Source organism: Vipera ursinii (genome assembly GCF_947247035.1).
Source record: "Vipera ursinii genome assembly, chromosome: 9".
Classification (NCBI taxonomy): Eukaryota; Metazoa; Chordata; class Lepidosauria; order Squamata; family Viperidae; genus Vipera; species Vipera ursinii.
In genome coordinates, this window is record NC_139523.1 from 8,819,272 (window position 1) to 8,839,271 (window position 20,000).

The window sequence follows — 20,000 nt, forward strand, 5'->3', positions numbered from 1 at the left end:
CCTCCCTCCTTCCTCCGCAAGTTCTGGGCCTCTGGCTTCTTCTGCACACCAGGAAGGACGGGCGTTGGGGGGCGGGGGCGGCAACCCTCTCCGCCTCCCCCAGCTCGACAAGCCCAGCCCAGCCCAGCCCAAGCCCGGCTCGTCCGAGCGGAGTCCAAGTTGCAAGAGAAACCGTTCGATCCGAACTGCTCTTCCCGGCTCCTCCACTAGAGGGCGAGGACCCCTCACTCACCTGGATGATGCCCCGCCGGGCATCCTTTTCAGCGCGCACCTGGGCCAGGTGGGAACGGGTAAACTGGCTGAGCCACTTAAAGCGGGAAGGGAAGCGAAAGCCGGCTCAGCTCTTGCTGACTTCACAGAGCCGACCGTGCAGTTTTCCTGACGTGATGTAAAAAGAGGGGTTGTGTTTGTTTTTTTGCTCCCCGCCCCCCCCCCCCCCCCGCTTAAAAAGAAAAAAAAAGAAAGTCCAAGACTAAAACAAATATTTTTTATTTATTTATTTATTTTAATTCCATTTATATCCCGCCCTTCTCCGAAGACTCAGGGTGGCTTACAAGCTTAGCAGTAGCCTTCATTCTATGCATATGCCTGCTTATTATTTTATTTTTTATTTTAATCCCATTTATATCCCGCCCTTCTCCGAAGACTCAGGGTGGCTTACAAGCTTAGCAGTAGCCTTCATTCTATGTATATGCCTGCTTGTTAGGGCTTTCACACACACCCCAAGCGGCATTATTACAAAGTCAGCTTATTGCCCCCAACAATCTGGGTCCTCATTTTACCTACCTGGGAAGGATGGAAGGCTGAGTCAACCTTGAGCCTGGTGGGACTCGAACCTGCACTAATGGCAGGCAGCTGGTGTTACTTAGGGAGGCATTAGCCCACTGCTCCACCAAGGCTCTATAATTCTCCAATAATAATAATAATAATAAATAATAACCCACTCTTGGGTTCTTTAAGTGGTCTCAGCCAAGCCATGCCATCTCCTGAGGCTTCTCCTGAGCAGGCAAGGGTGGTGAAATAATGGCAGGGCTCCTGTTGTGTCGCAACCTGGTGTGTTGTCAGCAGGAAAGTCTCTCCTGGGAACTGGTCTTTCTGAGAAACTGCAGCAGCAAGTCTGCCTTCAGCCGATTGTCTGCCTTTCAGACCTCAGAGGAAGCCTGAGAAATTAAACCGGGCGGGCAAGTTTCTGGGCGATGTGATTTCTCAAAGTCTTCCCAACTCTTAACCGGAGGCCCACCCTGGGAAAGAAGCGGGTGTGAGAGACAGTAACGCAACGGTGTCTTCCATGTAAATGTGGTGGAGAATGGTCTACCTGAAAGCTTTCTCCCTGCAGCTCCATTTTCAAAACCAGCCAGTCTTGCCAGCGCTTGCCCTGTCACTGCAAATTTTCTCCTGTTTGGTTGGGTTTGGCAAACCTGAACGTGGATGTTCAGGCAAAAGAAATACCGTTTGAAAGCCCTCTGTGTCATTTTTGCCCAGCCCTCTGTCGCATTCCAAAAAGTCCTTCTGGCATCTTTTCTCAACCTTTGACCGACTTGAGGCCATAGGAGCCTCTGAAATCTTCCTCTATGAGAAGAAGTTACGTGCTGTATCCCCGCACAGGTAGTCCCCGACTTACAACAATTTATTTAGTGACTGTTTGACGTGACAGCAGCACTGAAAAACGACTTATGATTGGTTTTCCCACGGTCATGGGATCATAATGCAGGCACTCGACAACTGGCGTGTATTTATGACAGTTGCGCTGTGCTGGAGGTCGTGTGATCCCCGTGTGCAACCTTCTCAGCTGGCTTCTGACAAGCCAAGTCAATTGAGAGGGGAGGGAGCCAGATTCGTTTAACAACTGCATGATTCATTTAACAACTGTGGCAAAAAAATGTTAGAAAATGGTACACAGCTCACTGAACAACGGTCTAGCTTTCCAATAGAAATGTTGGGTTCAATTGTAGTGATAAGTTGAGGACTACCTGTATATGCTGTGCATTTATGCTTCCCTCTTTGTGTTGTGTGTACAGGTGACCTGCATAGTACATGCTATGGGTCACAAGACCAGGAGGAAGAGAATTTACCTACTTGTTCTTTCCACTAGTCTCTCTCTCTCTCTCTCTCTCTCTCTCTCTCTCTCTCTCTCTCTCTCTCTCTCTCTCTCTCTCTCTCTCTCTCTCTCTCTCTCTCTCTCTCTCTCTCCCTCCCCCTCCCTCTCTTTCTCTCTGTATTTTTCTGGCATTTTATTTCTCTAATAAGAGTGAGAAAATCTTTCTTTTGCTGTGCCTTTTCACGAGGCAACTAGACTACCTTGTTTTTCTTTGAAGACGTTTTGCTTCTCCTCCAAGAAGCTTCTTCAGCTCTGAGTGGATGGTGGGGAATGGAATGGAAGGATTTATACTCCTTGCAGACAGTTGGTCATTTGCATTCAGTGTCATAAGTGTGAAAAATGTCACTTTTTTCACTGCCATTGCAACTTCGGTCACTAATTTTTTTTTATTTTTTTATTTTAATTCCATTTATATCCCGCCCTTCTCCGAAGACTCAGGGCGGCTTACAAGCTTAGCAGTAGCCTTCATTCTATGTATATGCCTGCTTGTTAGTGCTTTCACACACACCCCAAGCGGCATTATTACAAAGTCAGTTTAATTGCCCCCAACAATCTGGGTCCTCATTTTACCTACCTCAGAAGGATGGAAGGCTGAGTCAACCTTGAGCCTGGTGGGACTCGAACCTGCACTAATGGCAGGCAGCTGGTGTTACTTAAGGAGGCATTAGCCCACTGCTCCACCAAGGCTCTATGTAAATGAACTGTTGTAAGTCAATGTGGTTGCTTTATTGGGGGCTCATCTCTTGGTGTGCTCAGGGTGCACAGAGGGGGCTACTACATAAGCTCTGGTTCCTGGTTCCTGTGACACAGGAAGTGGGGGGCTTCAATGGAGCTGTTGACATCATTCTCAACTGCTGTCCATCTGCCTCTGCAACCACGATGGGCTGGGAGAACTTTCCTACTGTGGTTTTCTCCAGAACCCCTGGTCAGATCTCTCCTGTTTTTGAACCTGATTTTCCTTGATAACATTCTTGTTCCAAACTAAATTTGTTCTGGTTGTCTTTGATCTTTGGAACGTTTTCCTGCTGAAACCTAGAGTCCTGACGTCCTTTGTATAATTTCTTTCCAGCATCCTGTTGGGTTGGAAAGATGAAAAGGGCTGAGTAGTTTTAGCTCAGATTCCTGTAAGCCCACCCAGGCCAGAGTGATGGTCTGGAACTTGACCTTGGTGCATTATTTTTCTTTAATCTTAACCATGCCCACTGTGGACCCTCTTGATGAGAAATACCCATGGCCCCACTTGGGTGGACAAATTATTAAACTGTTTAACACTGGGCGTCAAATAAAAATTTGTGCCTTTTAGCCAAATTGGTTAGCTTGAGAAGGGGCTCCTTCTGAAAGAGAAGAAAACAACTTTAAACAGCAATTTATTTTATTTTTTTTATTTTAATCCCATTTATATCCCGCCCTTTTCCGAAGACTCAGGGCAGCTTACAATCTAAGAAGCACAAATCAATGTGCTTAGCAATAGCCTTCATTCTATGTATATGCCTGCTTATAAGGGCTTTCGCCCCCCCCCCAAGCGGCATTATTACAAAGTCAGCTTATTGCCCCCAACAATCTGGGTCCTCATTTTACCTACCTTGGAAGGATGGAAGGCTGAGTCAACCTTGAGCCTGGTGGGACTCGAACCTGCACTAATTGCAGGCAGCTGGTGTTACTTAAGGAGGCATTAGCCCACTGCTCCACCAAGGCTCAATTGTGTAAAAATTGCTTAGAGAGACCCATTTGAACATTTTACTCATTGGAATCTGAGGAGAGCTGGTTGCAGATGCTTACAGCAGCTCTGTGTATTTTTGCAACATTACCTATTAAACTAGTCTTGTTATCTGATGAAAATTGTTACTGTATATAGAATTCATCAGACTGACCTGGAAGGTGTATAATAATAAAGGAGAAATGAGGCTTTTCTGGCTACCGTTTGTTTATTTCCTATTTAGTTCTGATTTGCTTCAGATCCTTAATCAAAAGCATTGCCTGAATCTGTAGCAAAGGCAATGCATAAAGGAGAATATTCGTAGCTCAGAGTTGAAAAGAGGAGTCCTTAGTGCTCTCTGAGTTTGATTGTATGTACGCAGACGTTTCATTACCCAAACTAGGTAACATCATCGGTGAAACTGTGGCAAGAAAAGTCACACAATGAGGCAACTCATTTAACCACTGTTTCGCTTATCGACGGAAATTTGGAGCTCTATGATCATAAGTTGAGGACTATCTGTATCTAAAGCAATAACAAAGGGACAGTCAAAGCAGCCCTATTCAACTCAACAATCAGCTTGTGTTCATTCCGTGTCTCAGAGAACTTGCAGCCGGCTTCTAAATCCTTCAAACAGCAGAGAAGCCATGAACAAGTTCACACATAAGAGGTACCAAAGGCAACACACACACACACACACACACACACACACACACACACAGAGAGAGAGAGAGAGAGAGAGAGAGAGAGAGAGAGAGAGAGAGAGAGAGAGAGAGAGAGCCCACAAACTGGATCCAGTACCCAAAGCGAAATAAACGTAGATGGCTTTAATTGAAGATAAGATACACCGATCAATTTTGGTTATGAAACTGATTGCCTGCCAATCTGAATTCAAAATAAAGGTACTGTATTCAGGCTGCAACTCAATTGCATCAAAGAAGGCAATTTTTTTTTCCCAAGCTGGCTCCCCCCCCCCCCCGGTATGCTGTTACGCTGCAGATTTCTTCACTTTCTGCCTGCATGGCTAGGAATGCCCTGTCTGAGAAGGAGAGTTGTAATTTATTTATTATTTATTTATTTATTTTATTAATGGGACTTATATCCCGCCCTATCTCCCGAAGGACTCAGGGCAGCTAACAACAACAAAAATTAAAGGTTAAAATTAAATTAATCCTGCACACTTGGAAAATACCAGCATGAAGAAGGATGAATTAAATTCTTTGGCAGAGCCTGCGAGTTGCTAGATGGTTTGATGGGCTGGCAGGTAAGTTGGTTTCAACTGACCTTCACAATAGATTTTGCGTCATTCTTTGTTACTTCTAAAATACTATTTTTTTCTTTCCGACCCCAAATAATTTTGTGGGGGCATTGGTTCGGTTAGGAAAATTTATAGTCAGAAGGTTTTTAACAGGTTGCTTTTCATTGTATATCAATCATGGTATAGTGTCAGCCGTCTATGCAATAAGGTGGTCCTGTGGGTGTGGGTGTGTCTAGGACAACTCGCCTTGGTCAACTTGCCATGGCCTACTTGCTGTGGGACAAGAGTTACACTAATATCGAAGAAATGGTAGGACAGTGTCATTAAAGGAAGGACGCCAATGGAGGGACAAAATGAAAATGAGAGGAGGGGGGTCAATCTTATTTTCCAAAGCACCTGAAAACCAGACAAGGAACAGTGGATGGAAAGTGATCAAGGAGAGATTCAACCTAGAAATAAGGAGAAATTTTCTGACCCTGAGAATAATCAACCAACAGAACAGCTTGCCAGCTTGTGGGTGCCCCATCACTGGAGGCTTTCAAGAAGAGACTGGATAGCCACTTGTCATAAATGGTATAGGGCAGGGGTCCTCAACCTTGGCAACTTGTGGACTTCAATTCCCAGAATTCTGGGAGTTGATGTCCACAAGTCTTAAAGTTGCCAAGGTTGACGACCCCTGGAATAGGGTCTCCTGCTTGAGCAGGGGGTCGGACTACTAGATGAAGTACAAGGTTCCTTCCAACTCTGTTATTCTATTCCAATCTAAATGTGAATGTCAAAAATCATTAAAATCGAATGGTTGAATTGTGCTGTGGCAAGTTGTCCATGGCGAGTTGTCCCATTCCATCCTGTGGTGTGTAGAAGTGCATTTGGTTCAGTCTGCTGAGTAAAGGGGCCTGAGATTTTTTACCCCTGAGTTGAGGTCAGAATGAACTACCTATGTGGGAAGAAGGTATCCAGGTGAAATGGTTCCAGGTGTGTGTTTCTCTCCCCAAAAACTGTGCAGGTAATCCTCAACCAACAAGCACAACTGGGACCCAAATTTCCATTGCTAAGCAAGATGGGGTGCTCAGCGAGACTCACCCAATTTTACAATTTTTTTTTGCTATAGTTGTTAAGCGAAACACTGCACTTGTTAAGTGAATCAGGTGGCTGTTAAGTGAAATTTGGCTTCTCCACTGACCTTGCTTTTCAGAAGCCAGCTGTAAAATGGTAATCACAAATGGTAATCACATATGTGCTTCTCTAGGCATTCGCCAATAGATACAATGCAACTAGTTAGGGATGTTGGACTGACCACCAGGGGGCAGTGGTGACCTCTTTCATTCTTAGGCGTTACCAGAGATAGATAACCAGATGTTCTTCTAGGACAGGGGTGTCAAACTGCCGGCCCGTGGTTGCATCATATGTTCCCTTTTGGGTGTTTCCCTAAGGCACCATATGTTCCCAGGTGGGTTAAGAATAGAATAGAATAGAACAGAATGGAATGGAATGGAATTAGTCTTGGTGGAGCAGTGGGCTAATGCCTCTTTAAGTAACACCAGCTGCCTGCAATTAGTGCAGGTTCGAGTCCCACCAGGCTCAAGGTTGACTCAGCCTTCCATCCTTCCCAGGTAGGTAAAATGAGGACCCAGATTGTTGGGGGCAATAAGCTGACTTTGTAAAAATGGCGCTTGGGGGGGGGCGAAAGCCCTAATAAGCAGGTATATACATAGAATGAAGGCTACTGCTAAGCACATTGGTTTGTGCTTAAATTGTAAGCCGCCCTGAGTCTTTGGAGAAGGGCGGGATATAAATGGGATTAAAATAAAAATAAAAAAATAAAAAAATAAATGGAATGGAAATAATAGAATAGAATAGAATAGAATAGAATAGAATAGAATAGAATAGAATAGAATAGAATAGAATAGAATAGAATAGAATAGAATAGAATAGAATAGAATAGAATAGAATAGGACTTTGGAGGTCTTCTAGTCCAGCCTCCTGCTCAAGCAGGAGAACCTATAGTACCATCTCAGACAGGTGAATGTCTAGTCTCTTCTTAAAAATCTCCAGTGATGGAGTGCCCACGATTTCTGGAGGCAAGCTGTTCCACTGGTTAATTGTCCTCACTGTCAGGAAGTGTCTCCTCAATTCCAGGTTGCTTCTCTTGTAGATCAGTTTCCAACCATTGTTTCTCGTCCTTCCGTCTGATGCTTTGGTGAACAACCTGGCCCCCTCTGCCTTGTGGCAGGTCCACAGATATTGGATATTGTGTGTTTTCTTTGCTTTTCCTTTCATGACCCCCGCATCCATGATTCTGCAAGTGCCCGCACGTGCGCAGCTCCATTTGCACAAGTGGCAGGCACACACGGCCACTGCTCACACAAATGGAGCTGTGTGTGTGTGTGTGTGTGTGTGTGTGTGTGTGTGCTTGCCCGCCACCTCCGTAGCCTGGTAATGAGCAGGCTGCGGTTCAGTCACGGGCCACAGCCCGAGGGTTGGGGACCCCAGTTTTAGCTTATTATATTCAGTGCTTGAGCTGAGGTGGCACAGTGGTTAGAATGCAGTACTGCAGGCTACTTCTGCTGACTGCCGGCTGCCAGCAGTTCAGCCCTGACTGGCTGAAGGTTGACTCAGCCTTCCATCCTCCCGAGGTCAGTAAAATGAGGATCCAGATTGGTAGGGGCAAATATGCTGACTCTGTAAACCACTTAGAGAGGGCTGTAAAGTGCTGTGAAGCGGTATATAAGTCTACATGCTAATGTCATGACAAACAAATGTTTTTTTATGGTGGTCCATAAGGCAGAAAAGGATGCAGATAAGTCTTCGACTTATAACCATTTGATTAGCAAGCAAAGTTACAAGGGCACTGAAAAAAGGCACTGACCAAGGTGACTTGTGATCGTTCCTCGCACTTATGACCACTGCAGCGTCCCAGGGTCAGGGCATCACCATCTGCAACCTTCCCAACCAGCTTCCGACATGGGGGTAAACTGGTTTCGCTTAATGACTGTGTGATTCACCAGACAGCTGCCGTGATTCACTTAACAACTACGACGAAAAATGTCGTAAAATTGGGTGTGACTCACTTACACTTGTGACTTGCTTAGAAATGGAAATTCTTTTTCCAATTGTGGTCATAAATCAAGGACTATCCATAGATTCAAGTGCTAGTGACTACACGGACATTTCCCTTCGGTTTTCTCTGCAGCAATATGGAAATTGTTTCCCATTGCCTTTCCTAGGATATTCTCCCCCTTTTCTGTCCAGGCTACAATCCTGGAAAAATTTTTTTTATTTATTTTAATTCCATTTATATCCCACCCTTCTCCGAAGACTCAGGGCGGCTTACAAGCTTAGCAGTAGCCTTCATTCTATGTATATGCCTGCTTATTAGGGCTTTCACACACACCCCAAGCGGCATTATTACAAAGTCAGCTTAATTGCCCCCAACAATCTGGGTCCTCATCTACGTGGTGAGGGCTCCAAACTGCTTTTTTTTCTTTTTAATGTCATTCAAGATTTATGGGCATCCCAGGATGTGTTCTGATGTCTTTTTTTCCGCCTTTCACACCCTTCCCTTCCCTTGATTCAGTCCCAAGAACACAATGATGTTTACAAAAAGGCAGATCGGTATTTTATTCGATTCCCTTTTTACAGGTTTTTTTTTTTAAAAAAACATACTGTGGATAAAATACTTGAATTTTAAAACATTCCCAAGTGTATAAAAGTTCTGAATCATAAAATACAGTACAGATAGACCTCGACTTACCACCATTTATTTAGTGACCAAAGTTACAATGACACTAAAAAAAATGTCACTGACGACCATTTTTCAGTGACATCCTTTGCGTTGTCCCCATGATGACGTTATCAAAATTCAGAGGCTTGGCAGCTGGTTCATCTTTACGACCATTGCTGTGGCCCGAGGTCACGTGATCTCCTTTTGCGACTGTCTGACCATCACAGTCAATGGGGAAGCCAGTTTCACTTAAGAACCGCCCTACTAACTTAACGGCTGCAGTGATTCACTTAACAACCATGGCAAGAAAGGTCATCAAATAGGGCAAGGCTCACTTAACAAATGTCTCGCTTAACAACAGAAATGTTGGGCTAAATTGTGGTCGTAAGTTGAGGATGACCAGTAATCCCAGTATTTATGTTTCTGCAGAAAATAATGAATATCCTAAATATTTGCAGTTAAACTTTGCACAAGAGGCTTCATGAGTTCAGTTCAGCCATTAATATGTAAACAAATCGCTCCGGGTGGTGCAGACATAATGTGCTAAGAAATTGGTAGCTAATTTGCACACCGGTAGTCCTTGACGTACAACCAATTTCATTTAACCACCATTTGTTATAACAGTGCCACAGGAAAAAGTGACCTGCAACTGGTCTTTGCTCGTAGGACCATTGCAGCACCTCTGTAGTTACAAGATCAAAATTCAGACGCTTGGCAACCGGCATCTATTTTATAATGGTTGTAACATCTGGGATTGTGCAGTCACCATTTGCAACCTTGACAACTGACTTCTGACTAGCAAGGTCAAAGGTGTGTGTGTGTGTGAGAGTCAGATTTGCTTAAGGACCACGTGATTTGCTGAACCTCTGCAGTGATTCACCTAACAATGATGGCTAAAAAAGGTCATAAAATCAGGTGCGATTCCCTTAACAAAGGTCTTGCTTAGCAACAGAAATTCTCCTAATTGTGGTCGTATGTTGAGGACTACCTGTACCTTTTTCCCCTGAGAATCATAGACACACAGGTCTAACAGAAACACCTGCATTAAACAGAGACACACAGACGCAAACACACAAATATCCTTGTTTGTCAAGTTGCAATTTCGTGGAATTCTTGATTTTTGGTGCTAAAAGATACAACTGTCTGAGATACTTAGTGCACACTTGGGGTGTTTAGAAGAAGGAATAGCAGGGAGATGAGGAATGTTAAAGTCAATGTCACCTTCCCAACCCCAAATACTTTTATCAATGGAGTGTTACAGTTTTGTGCCTAGTCTTCTACCTAAATCAAGAACAGGTAATTCTCATTCAGCCTGCAAACCTATTTTTGACTCCTTCCAGGGCAGCCCAAAATCACACTGCTATCTTTGGGGAACAAATATTATACGAATGGCAGAATCGTTTCCATTAGGGACATGCATTTGCCTCTCCCTTGGTCTAATTCTGTATTTCTCAGCCTCAACCGACTGTAAAATGTGTGGACTTCAACTCCCAGAATTCCTCAGCCAGTGTAGAATTCTGGGAGTTGAAGTCCAGACATCTTAAAATTGATAAAGTTGAGAAACCCAGGCCTAATTGTGTTTTTTCCCTCTGAAAGCAACAACAACAACAACAAAATAGTTCCAGACCTCCTGTGAAATTTCCACAATGAACTGGGTGCCATGCAGACTTTTTTTTTAAAAAAAATCTACCTAGAAGAGGTTTAGTTCATGATGCAAGGACTCGCAATTGTCTACCATTTTTGTGCAAGCCAGAAGGGGACTTTCTGAAGGGGATCTCCTCTCCTTCTGCCGTGTGATAGATCACAGCATCCCCCCTTGCTCCTCTGTGAAATCCACCGGACGGATCATCATGGTGCTTGCTTTGAGGGTATGCCCGGGCCCTTTCCAGTAATGCCACTTTATGCCGTTGTATCTAATCGTGGCAGGATTGGGAGGGTAATAGATGCCATTTAGGTTAGAAGGTCCACAAGCATCAAACCACCAGCCTGAAGGAGACAGAGAAGGGGAAAAAGGAGAAATACTTAGATTTAACAGGATTTGGCCCAAACATCAAAAGACATTGTTCTCCTAATTTTCTAAGAAACGTTTGCAGAATAGATTGGATTAAACAAGTTTTGAATCACATCACTGGTTTGTCCAATTGAGCCTCTCTCTATAGGGTGAGGGAACATAGCTTGATGGGTTAGTGCAGGGATAGGCAACCTTGGCTCTTTTATGACACGTGGACTTCAACTCCCAGAATTCCTGAGCCAGAGTCATAAAAGAACCAAGGTTGCCTACACCTGGTAGTGTTTCGGAGTGCATCAGTCTTCCCCAACCCAGCACAGTTCTTTGGCATGTGGGACTACACCTGCCCTAATTCCCAGCCATCCCTGAAGGTGGGAAGACTGGTCTATCTAGCATGGGAAATTCCATGTTGGTTTTCTCCCAAATTAGTTGGTGGAACAACAGTAAGGAGGGCTGGAATTCAAGCTTCAGAGAACTTCTCAACTGCAAAAGCAGGTGGCATTTGAGGCAGGAGAGGTGGGTTCTGCTTAACATGGGAGAAGATCCTGTCCCTTCTTTTCACACTTCCTCCATTCATCATCCTGCTGCCTCCTTCCACCCAGTCGCTATAGGAGCCCATTTAGAGGTGGTCAGTTCTTCTAACAAGCCATTACAAGGAGGTCCGCTCTCTAGACCAACTATTCTGCAGCAAATTGTGAAGGAAAGGAGGAAAGGTTTGCAGCAACTCATTGCCCCTTGTGATCAGCCGGATGATGGCTGCTTTGTTCCTCCAAGTGGTAGGCAGGACCCCAACAGGGTGTTTACACTATGCTAATCTGAGGGAACACCTGCTGCCGGCATCAAGCTCCCTTCGTCCAGTGCGCTCCCACAGGGAGGGTCTTCTCAGGGTACCGCTGGTAAGAGATTGCCGGCGGATAACACCCAGGGGTAGGGCCTTCTCAGTGGGGGCGCCTGCCCTTTGGAACCAGCTGCCAGTGGAGCTCAGGACTGCCCCCGACCTCCGTTCATTCCGCCGGGACCTGAAGACCTGGCTCTTCGAGCTCTCTGGCCCAGGCTGAGAATTTTAATTTTAATTTTAACTGGGGTTTTTATTTATTCAGGGATTGATATAATTTTTTAAAAATTGTTTTTAACTTTTGTATTTTTCGTTTTAATCACCCTGTAAACCGCCCTGAGTCCCTCGGGAAAGGGTGGTATATAAATATAATTAAATAAATAAATAAATCCATGCTACGGGGCCTTTGAGTTTGGCTTCCCAAAGCAGCATCTGCAAGTGGGTCAATATATCACATGGAGGTACAAAATGGCAGGATTTTGACTGTGCTGCTGCAACTGGGACAGCATTGGCACAGAGTGTTGCACAAACTTAACAACCCTGGTATATAAAGCATGGTTAAGACTTAAACTGATGTGTGAACCCAACTCAGCCCAATGTCTGTGGAGTTTCTCAGTCATCCAGGTCCTGGTTGTCCCAAAGCTGCTTTCTTCACGAGGCAGCTGGACTTGTTTTTCTCTGAAGGCATTTCACTTCTCATCCAAGACGCTTCTTCAGCTCTGACTGGATGGTGAGGAATGGCAGAATTGCAAGGCGTATAAATCCTGCCATTCCCCAGTTAGAGCAGAAGAAGCTTCTTGTATGAGTAGCGAAATGTCTGCAAAGTAAAACAAGAATGTCCAGTTGCCTCATGAAGAAAGCTCTTTTGGGACAACCCAACCCAAGGTGCTATTTTCCTGAATTAACAAGCTATAGCTTCACGTTGTATGTCAAGCCAGCCAGTGCAATAATCTGAGAAACAGAGGGGAAAATTTGCACACTAGCACCAGCTACGGTAGTCATTTCTGGCTAATGGAGACACCCTTCCTAGAATCAGGAAGTTTTCTGGGAATTACCTATTGGCTCTTGACTCCTTCACTGCGACCTTTTGGCCATTCCCCCTTAATCTTAATTATCTGTAGTCACTAAAAACCCTCATATTAAGAACAGAATGAACTGCATATTTTAAGCATTATTTTATCACATGGCTCTTAGCTCTTGGGGATCTTCTGCACTTTGCAGGACTTGTCCTCCTTAAACTGCAGGGAGTTTTTGAGTTCAGGATTTGTTCCGGAGGGGAGGGCACGCATCGGAAGCCATAATGATGTCTGCAACTGTACAAACTAAGTCCTACTTTGCCGAGCTGCAGACACCATCTTGATTTTTCTTGACACTCCCAATCGATGGCCCTGCTTGGCTAATTCTCAGAATGATAGACCTACAGAAGGAGGGTGGCCCACTCCCCCCTCATTACCTCCACCTGCCATCTGGGCACATTTGCACGCGCATCGATCGTGGTCAGCATCCTTGGTGCTGAAGTTGGTTCCGGAGGGGCTGAGGCTGCTGGTGCGTCCGGCCGTACCGCTGTATCTCCTTGCATAAAGTCTGCCGGAGATGGGGGGGGAAAAAGCTACCATCAACAATAATTCACAATTTGATTCTCTTCTCAGGCCCAAAACACAAGGTGGTTACAGGTAGTCCTCGAACTTATAACTTTCATTTAATGACCGCTCAAGAACAGCACTGAAAAAAAAGTGATGTATGACCATTGTAGACACGTACAACCATTGCAGTATCCTGCACACACAGACACAGACACACACAGAGAGACAGAGACAGAGAGGGTTAGTTAGTTACAGGTTGAAATTGTGCAAGGGTTGGAAACAGAGTCCTCAAAATCATTCAGGACACTCCACAGTACATACATAAAACCCGACCGTTTTTTTTGGAAATTACACTTGGCCCAAATCGTACAAGATCACCAAATGATCTTCTTATGTGAGAATGTATAAGATTTGGAGTACTCTCCAGGTATGACAATCAACCCCCAGAATTCTCAGCAGGGGCCTTGGGGAAATTTTAGGAGCTGAAGGTCACACACCTGTTGGGGCAGGATTCCAGGTTTCGACAAACAACTAAGCAAAGAGACCCCAGATGTTCCGTGAAAAGACTCACCGATAGTTCTGCTCCTCGGAGTCTACTTGGAAATGCTCGAAGGCAGAATAAGCCTCATTGTTTTCCCAGTCTTGGAGCTCGATCCGGAGGGAGTAGCGGTTCTGTGTGGTGAGCAAGTGGATGAACTGGTTGCCCAACCAGAACTCTCCAGATGGGGACCCAAAGCCCTGTCAGAGAGCATGAGATGCCGTTGAAAAAGCTCTGGTGCAAAATATGTTTATTTGTTAAATTTATTAGCCGCCTACCTCACTGTGCGGCTACTCTAGGCTACTTACAATAATAAAAAGGAAGAAAAATGAAAGGAGTACAGGTAGTCCTCAACTTACAGCAGTTCACTTAGTGACTGTTCATAGTCTAAAAAAAGGGACTTATGACCATTTTTCACTTATGACCGTTGCAGCACCCCCGTGGTTGTGTGATAAAAATTGGGAAGCTTGGCAACTGACTCCTATTTATGACGGTTGCAGTGTCCTGGAGTCACCTTTTGCGACCTTCTTATAAGTAAAGTCATAAGGGGAGGCAGATTCACTTAACAACCGTGTTACTAACTTGAGCAGCTGCGGTGCTTCACTTAACAACCGGGGCAAGAAATGTTGTAAAATGGGGCAAAGTTCACTTCACAACTTTTTCACTTAAAAACAGGAATTTTGGGCTCGATTATGGTCGTAAGTTGAGGACTACTGGTAGAAGTAAAACAGGGGTGTCAAACTCAATTTCATTGAGGGCCACATCAGCATTGCGGTTGCCCTCAAAGGGCCGGGTGGGTATGGCCAGGGTGGGCATGGCCTACTGGGTGGGCGTGGCTAGAGTGCGTATGGCTTACTGGGTGGACATGGCCAGCTCTACATCATTCGCATCAAGGGTCCCTATGGGGGCCTGGGCAGGAGTGGGACAGATCTTAGGGTCTCTGGCAGAAGGAGGGTCTCTGGGCCAGGGCCAAGGCGGTGGGGGCCATTCCTTCACTGTTTCCAGGATGGCTTCGCGGGCCGCATGAAACCACTTTGCGGGCCGGATCTGGCCCCCGGGCCTTGTGTTTGACATGTCTGAAGTAAAATAATAGAACAATAAAATAAACAATGTCAAAGGCACACAATGAGAATAATACGCCAATATGATAACCCAAAAGGTGGATGGGTTGAGAGCAGAGAGCAAGGGAGGTTGGGCATGTGGAGTCTGCCATCAATCTATCAGCCACCTCCATTATATTTAGCCCAGACTTCGCTGGGATAAGGAGCTGGTTGGTTTCCAGATGTTGCTGGATAGGCTTGCCAGACAACATGGTTAAAGGTAAGAGGCGCTGGAAGTTGGAGTCTGCAAGATCTCAGTGCCACATGTCATGGTTCCGACAGATGAAACTCTTCAAAAGAACTTCAAGGCATTGTTTACCTTAAAGGATCTTTTATTTGAGTAACATAATATCGGCACTTACATAATCGAAGCCAAAAACTGAATTCCCTTCCCCTGGGCACATAGTATCAAAGCACAATTCCTTCCTCCAATTAAAAATCATAAATCACATTCCCCAATTAGCCTGAAGTGCGGCTTTCTCTCCAGCTCTCCAGCCCGCCAATCCTTTATCAGCTCTGGGCTCAGTAACCTTGATTCTCACGCTACATTTAGTGTTGTTATGTCTAGCTGGACTCTCATTCACATCCCACCCCCAGCATCATCTAACTCTAAAAGCGAAAGGGAAAAGATGTTGTCAATGCAAAAACATCCGATGTTAGCAGCGTTGACACACAAGCTCTCCATGTATGAGCTAAACAAAGCCTGGTGGCTTAAGTGCCAGCCTAGAACCAGCCTGGCTCAGAGTCACAAAAATGTTAACCAAAAAAAAACCACCTGGCAACTTTGCGGGAATTGAACAGAAGTCCAGCACTTGCTGTGACCAAGATCTATTCCTACTGATTGCAGTAGATGGATTTTTCTGCTTGCACATAGAGAAAACAGGAATAATGCGTCTTGCGCAATCTTCTCCAGTATTCTCTAGTCTTCAATGTGCAAAAAAACAACAACAACAACAACAGTTGGGATCCAATTTATTCTGGGTTCCTCCATCAGGATAAGCCAGGGAGATTTATATCAATTCTTACCTGTTTATATTCCTTCCAAGTGCGTTGGAAATCCACAGAGCCATCTCTCCGGTGTTGGATAACGGTCCAACCTCCTCCGCTGGTCTCCATGTCACACAGGGCCTGAAAGAACGGCAGAGTCTCTGTGGAAGAGCAGCTTCTGACAGCTTGACAAGTAACTGGTTCAGCACATGGGAAACTCCACTAACTACCAGTTTTCTTCCAGATTTAATTTTAAAAAGGATACTGACCGGGACGTCTTACGTTTTTAAATGATAAAGACCTGTAAATTACCACCTTCTTTTTCCTGTCAATCAACTAAGTTATGTGCTAGTATCATTCTGAAGGGATGCGGTGGCTCAGTGGGTTAGGACGCTGAGCTTGTCGATCAGAAGGTCGGCAGCTTGGTGGGTCGAATCCCGAGTGCCGCGTAACAGAGTGAGCGCCTGTTACTCGTCCCAGCTTCTGCCAACCTAGCAGTTCGAAAGCATGTAAAAATGCAAGAAGAAAAATAGGGACCACTCCGGTGGGAAGGTTACAGCGTTCCGTGCGCCTTTGGCATCTAGTCATGCCGGCCACATGACCACGGAGACGTCCTCGGACAAGCGCTGGCTCTTCAGCTTTGAAGTGGAGATGAGCACCGGCCCCTAGAGGTGGAAACGACTAGCACGCATGTGCGGGGGAACCTTTACCTTTACCTTAGTATCATTCTAGAGAGGATCACAAACAGGTCCTTCTTAGCGGGAGTGCCCAAATTATGGAATTTCATTTTTCTAGACATCAGGTGAAATCTATTCCATTTCTGGAAGCTTTTAAGACTGTTTGATTACTTATTGTAATTGTTCATAGGCTTGTATTTTGCCTATTATTGCTTTATATAATGAGTGGATTTATACATTACCTAAAACGTAACTATGATGTTTACACTTAATAGTCTAAGCAACATAAACCGAAACCAGCTTCAATTATGGTTCATGTCTGGGTTCATTCATCATGTAAAGCCAAAATTAAACATATCGCATTATGGCTTAATGTGACATTTGGACACAGCTGTTGTAACTTAGCTTCATAAGTAGACCTCAGCTTATGACCACAGTTGGGATCTGGGTATTTGTTTGCTAAGTGAGGCAGTTATGGAGTAAGTGGTGTCCAGTTTTACATATATTTTTTTTTGCCGTGGCTGTTAAGTGGATCACTGCACTTGTTAAGTGAACCAAGTGATTGTTAAGTGAATCCATTTTCCCCCATTGATCTTGCTTGTCAGAAGATCGCAAGTGGTGATCACATGACCCCAGGACATTGCAGCGGATGCCAGTTGCCAAGTGCCTGAATTCTGATCACATGACCATGGGGATGCTGCAACGGTCGTAAGTGCAAGGACCAGTCCTGAGTCACTTATTTCAGTACTATTATAACTTCGCTCCTTTCGCCGCGATCACAAAACATACTTGTTCGAACAAGCCGGCCTGGCCTGATGGGGGATTGGTGGGGTTTTTTACTGTCATTTTATTGGGGTTTTAATATATATTGATTGTTTTTAGTGGGCATGTATTTAATCATTTTTTAACTTTTGTAATTCTGTATTTTTATTCTTGCCCTGTTCACTGCCCTGAGTCCTTCGGGAGAAGGGCGGTATAGAAATATTATTAAATTAAATTAAATTAAATTAAACTTTGAATGATTGCTAAATGAATGGTATTTCAAAGGTGCTTTTTCAAGAGGAAACTGGACTGTCTGGTTTTTCTTTGAAGATGTTTCGCTTCCCATCCAAGAAGCTTCTTCAGCTCTGACTGGATGTTGGGGAATGGAAGGATTTTCATACTCCTTGCCTACGACACAGATAAACCTCCAGGGGGCCTCAATGACTCTATAAAAGAATGCAAATGACCAGCTGTCTGCAAGGAGTATAAATCCTTTCCTTCCCCGCCATCCAGTCAGAGCTGAAGAAGCTTCTTGGATGAGAAGCGAAACGTCTTCAGCGAAAAACAAGGAAGTCCAGTTGCCTCTTGAAAAAAAAGCACCTTTGGGACAACCGGGGCCTTGGAGGACTGAGAATCCCCATAGACGTTTTAATGGATGGTGATAAGTTGAGGTCTACCTGTACATAGGTTCAGTCATGGGAATGCACTCCACCAATCGTGCTTACGAATACTGACGTATGAACCCTGCCTGTCTAGAAGGACGAAGCTGCTCAGAACATGCACTCACTTTTACAGTGGCTGTAGTGTTGGGGAGCCGAAGAGTGTAGACTCCGCTGGTGGAGAACCCCAATTTGTATGCAGCTGCACAGTCCTTGAAGACCTTCTGCTCATCTGGCAGGGTGAACGAAAGGTCTGTGGCGCGAGATCAAAAGTCATTTTAAGTACAATTGCCCAGTTAGGGTAGGAAAGTTCATCAACTACATTGTTGTAAGGCTTGCATTCACCCTCTTTGCAATAAAAGATCTCTGTGTTAGGGATACCCAGAGACCTGGCAGAGCCAGATAGAAGATTTCCAAGGAGCAAAGCAGTTTTTCAAACAGACCCTGAGGAGCATCTGAATCCTACAGTTTGTCTACCTGTTTTGGGCCGCTGAATCCTGGAACGCCCATGCGACCTGCAACTTGTGAGATCATTTAGAGATTTTAGGAAGTATTAAAGTATTAAAGGAGAGAATATTTGTAGCTGAGGGTTGAACGCTGGAGTTCTTGGTGCTCTCTGAGCTGGGATGTTTTCTTGCAAATGTTTCATTACCCAGCCATCTGAAGATGTTACCTAGTTGGGTAATGAGACAGCTACAAGAAAACATCCCAGCTCAGACAGCACCAGGGACTCCACATTTTATGAAGTGTTAACAACAAGGAAAACAGCTGCATAGTTCTTAGATTTTATAAAGTCTGAGGATCCCTTATCCACATTGTGATGGATATTTTTTACTGCAAAAAGACACACACACACCACTTGGACTTCACTTGATTGCTTATTGTCTTGCTTATTTTGACCAGATTTTATCTCCTAATTGGGCCAGATGGCCAAGTCTTGCTTAGGGGAAGTTACTTACAATTGCACTGGGACACTAAGCCTATCAGATGCTTCACTGTCTCTGCCAAAGATGTTTGTTGTTTGTGGAGGGCTGTGTTGTTCAGCAAGGCAGCACCCAGGCGTTGCTCCAGATGCCCAACAAGATCCACCTGATTGGAGAGAAGCTTCTGCATTTCCATCTTCTCGGTCTTCAGGACTTGTAGCTCCTCCTCACGTTGGTTTTCAAGAGCCAGCACTTTCTTCTCTAGGAAGCTGAAGTAAAGAGACAATTTATTCTGATTCTCAAACCCAGAGTTGATGCAGTTCTTTGTGTGAAGACAAGGGAAGAGAATATTTGTAGCTCAGGGTTGAAATGAGGGGTCCTTGGTGCTCTCTGAGCTTGGTTGCTTTCTTGCAGATGTTTCATAATCCAGCTAGGTAACAGCATCAGTGCAGCCAGTGGAACAGCTTGCCTTCAGCAGTTGTGGGGGCTCCAACACTGGAGGCTTTTAAGAAGGGACTGGACAACCATTTCTCGAAAATGGTTTAGGGTCTCCTGTTTCAGCAGGGGGTTGGACCAGAAGACCTCCAAGGTCCCTTCCAACTCTATGTTAGTTCACCACAAGGATGGGTAGGTTGGGTTGGATGGGTAGATTGGCTTGGGTTGAGGAAACACTTCCCCACGTGATTGGGGCCTATTCAATTAATACTCTATTTCAGAGGTGTCAAACTCAATTTCATTGAGGGCCGCATCAGAATTGCAGTTGCCCTCAGGGTGCTGGGTTGGTATGGCCAGGGTGGGCGTGGCCTACTGGGTGGGCGTGGCTAGAGTGCGTATGGCCTACTGGGTGGGCGTGGCCAGCTCTACATCATTGGCATCAAGGGTGCCTATGGGGGCCTGGGCAAGAGTGGGAGAGATCTGAGGGTCTCTGGCAGAAGGAGGGTCTCTGGGCCAGGGCCAAGGCAGTGGGGGCCGTTCCCTCACTGTTTCCAGGGTGGCTTCGCGGGCCACATGAAACCATGTTGCGGGCCGGATCCGGCCCCCGGGCCTTGTGTTTGACATGTCTGCTCTATTTTGATAGTTTAAAAAAACTGTTTTTTTTTTTATCATTTTGATAGTTTTAAAAAAACTGTTAACAGATCACTGCTGTTTAGA

At 45.0% G+C, this 20,000-nt stretch overlaps 1 protein-coding gene across 1 annotated transcript in view; it reads right to left on the minus strand.

The window, feature by feature from the left end:
• Positions 1-8,654: 8,654 nt before the first annotated feature.
• LOC310644507 (angiopoietin-2-like) overlaps positions 8,655-20,000 on the minus strand; it is a 31,831-nt gene continuing 20,485 nt past the window's right edge. The window contains exons 4-9 of the mRNA XM_083369583.1: positions 18,885-19,117; positions 18,054-18,178; positions 15,867-15,968; positions 13,774-13,940; positions 13,073-13,203; positions 8,655-10,762 (exon numbers count right to left, since the gene is read on the minus strand). Of these exons, the coding sequence (XP_083225709.1) occupies positions 10,578-10,762; positions 13,073-13,203; positions 13,774-13,940; positions 15,867-15,968; positions 18,054-18,178; positions 18,885-19,117 (943 nt within the window). The 3' untranslated portion in view covers positions 8,655-10,577. The remainder of the gene's footprint in view (positions 10,763-13,072; positions 13,204-13,773; positions 13,941-15,866; positions 15,969-18,053; positions 18,179-18,884; positions 19,118-20,000) is intronic.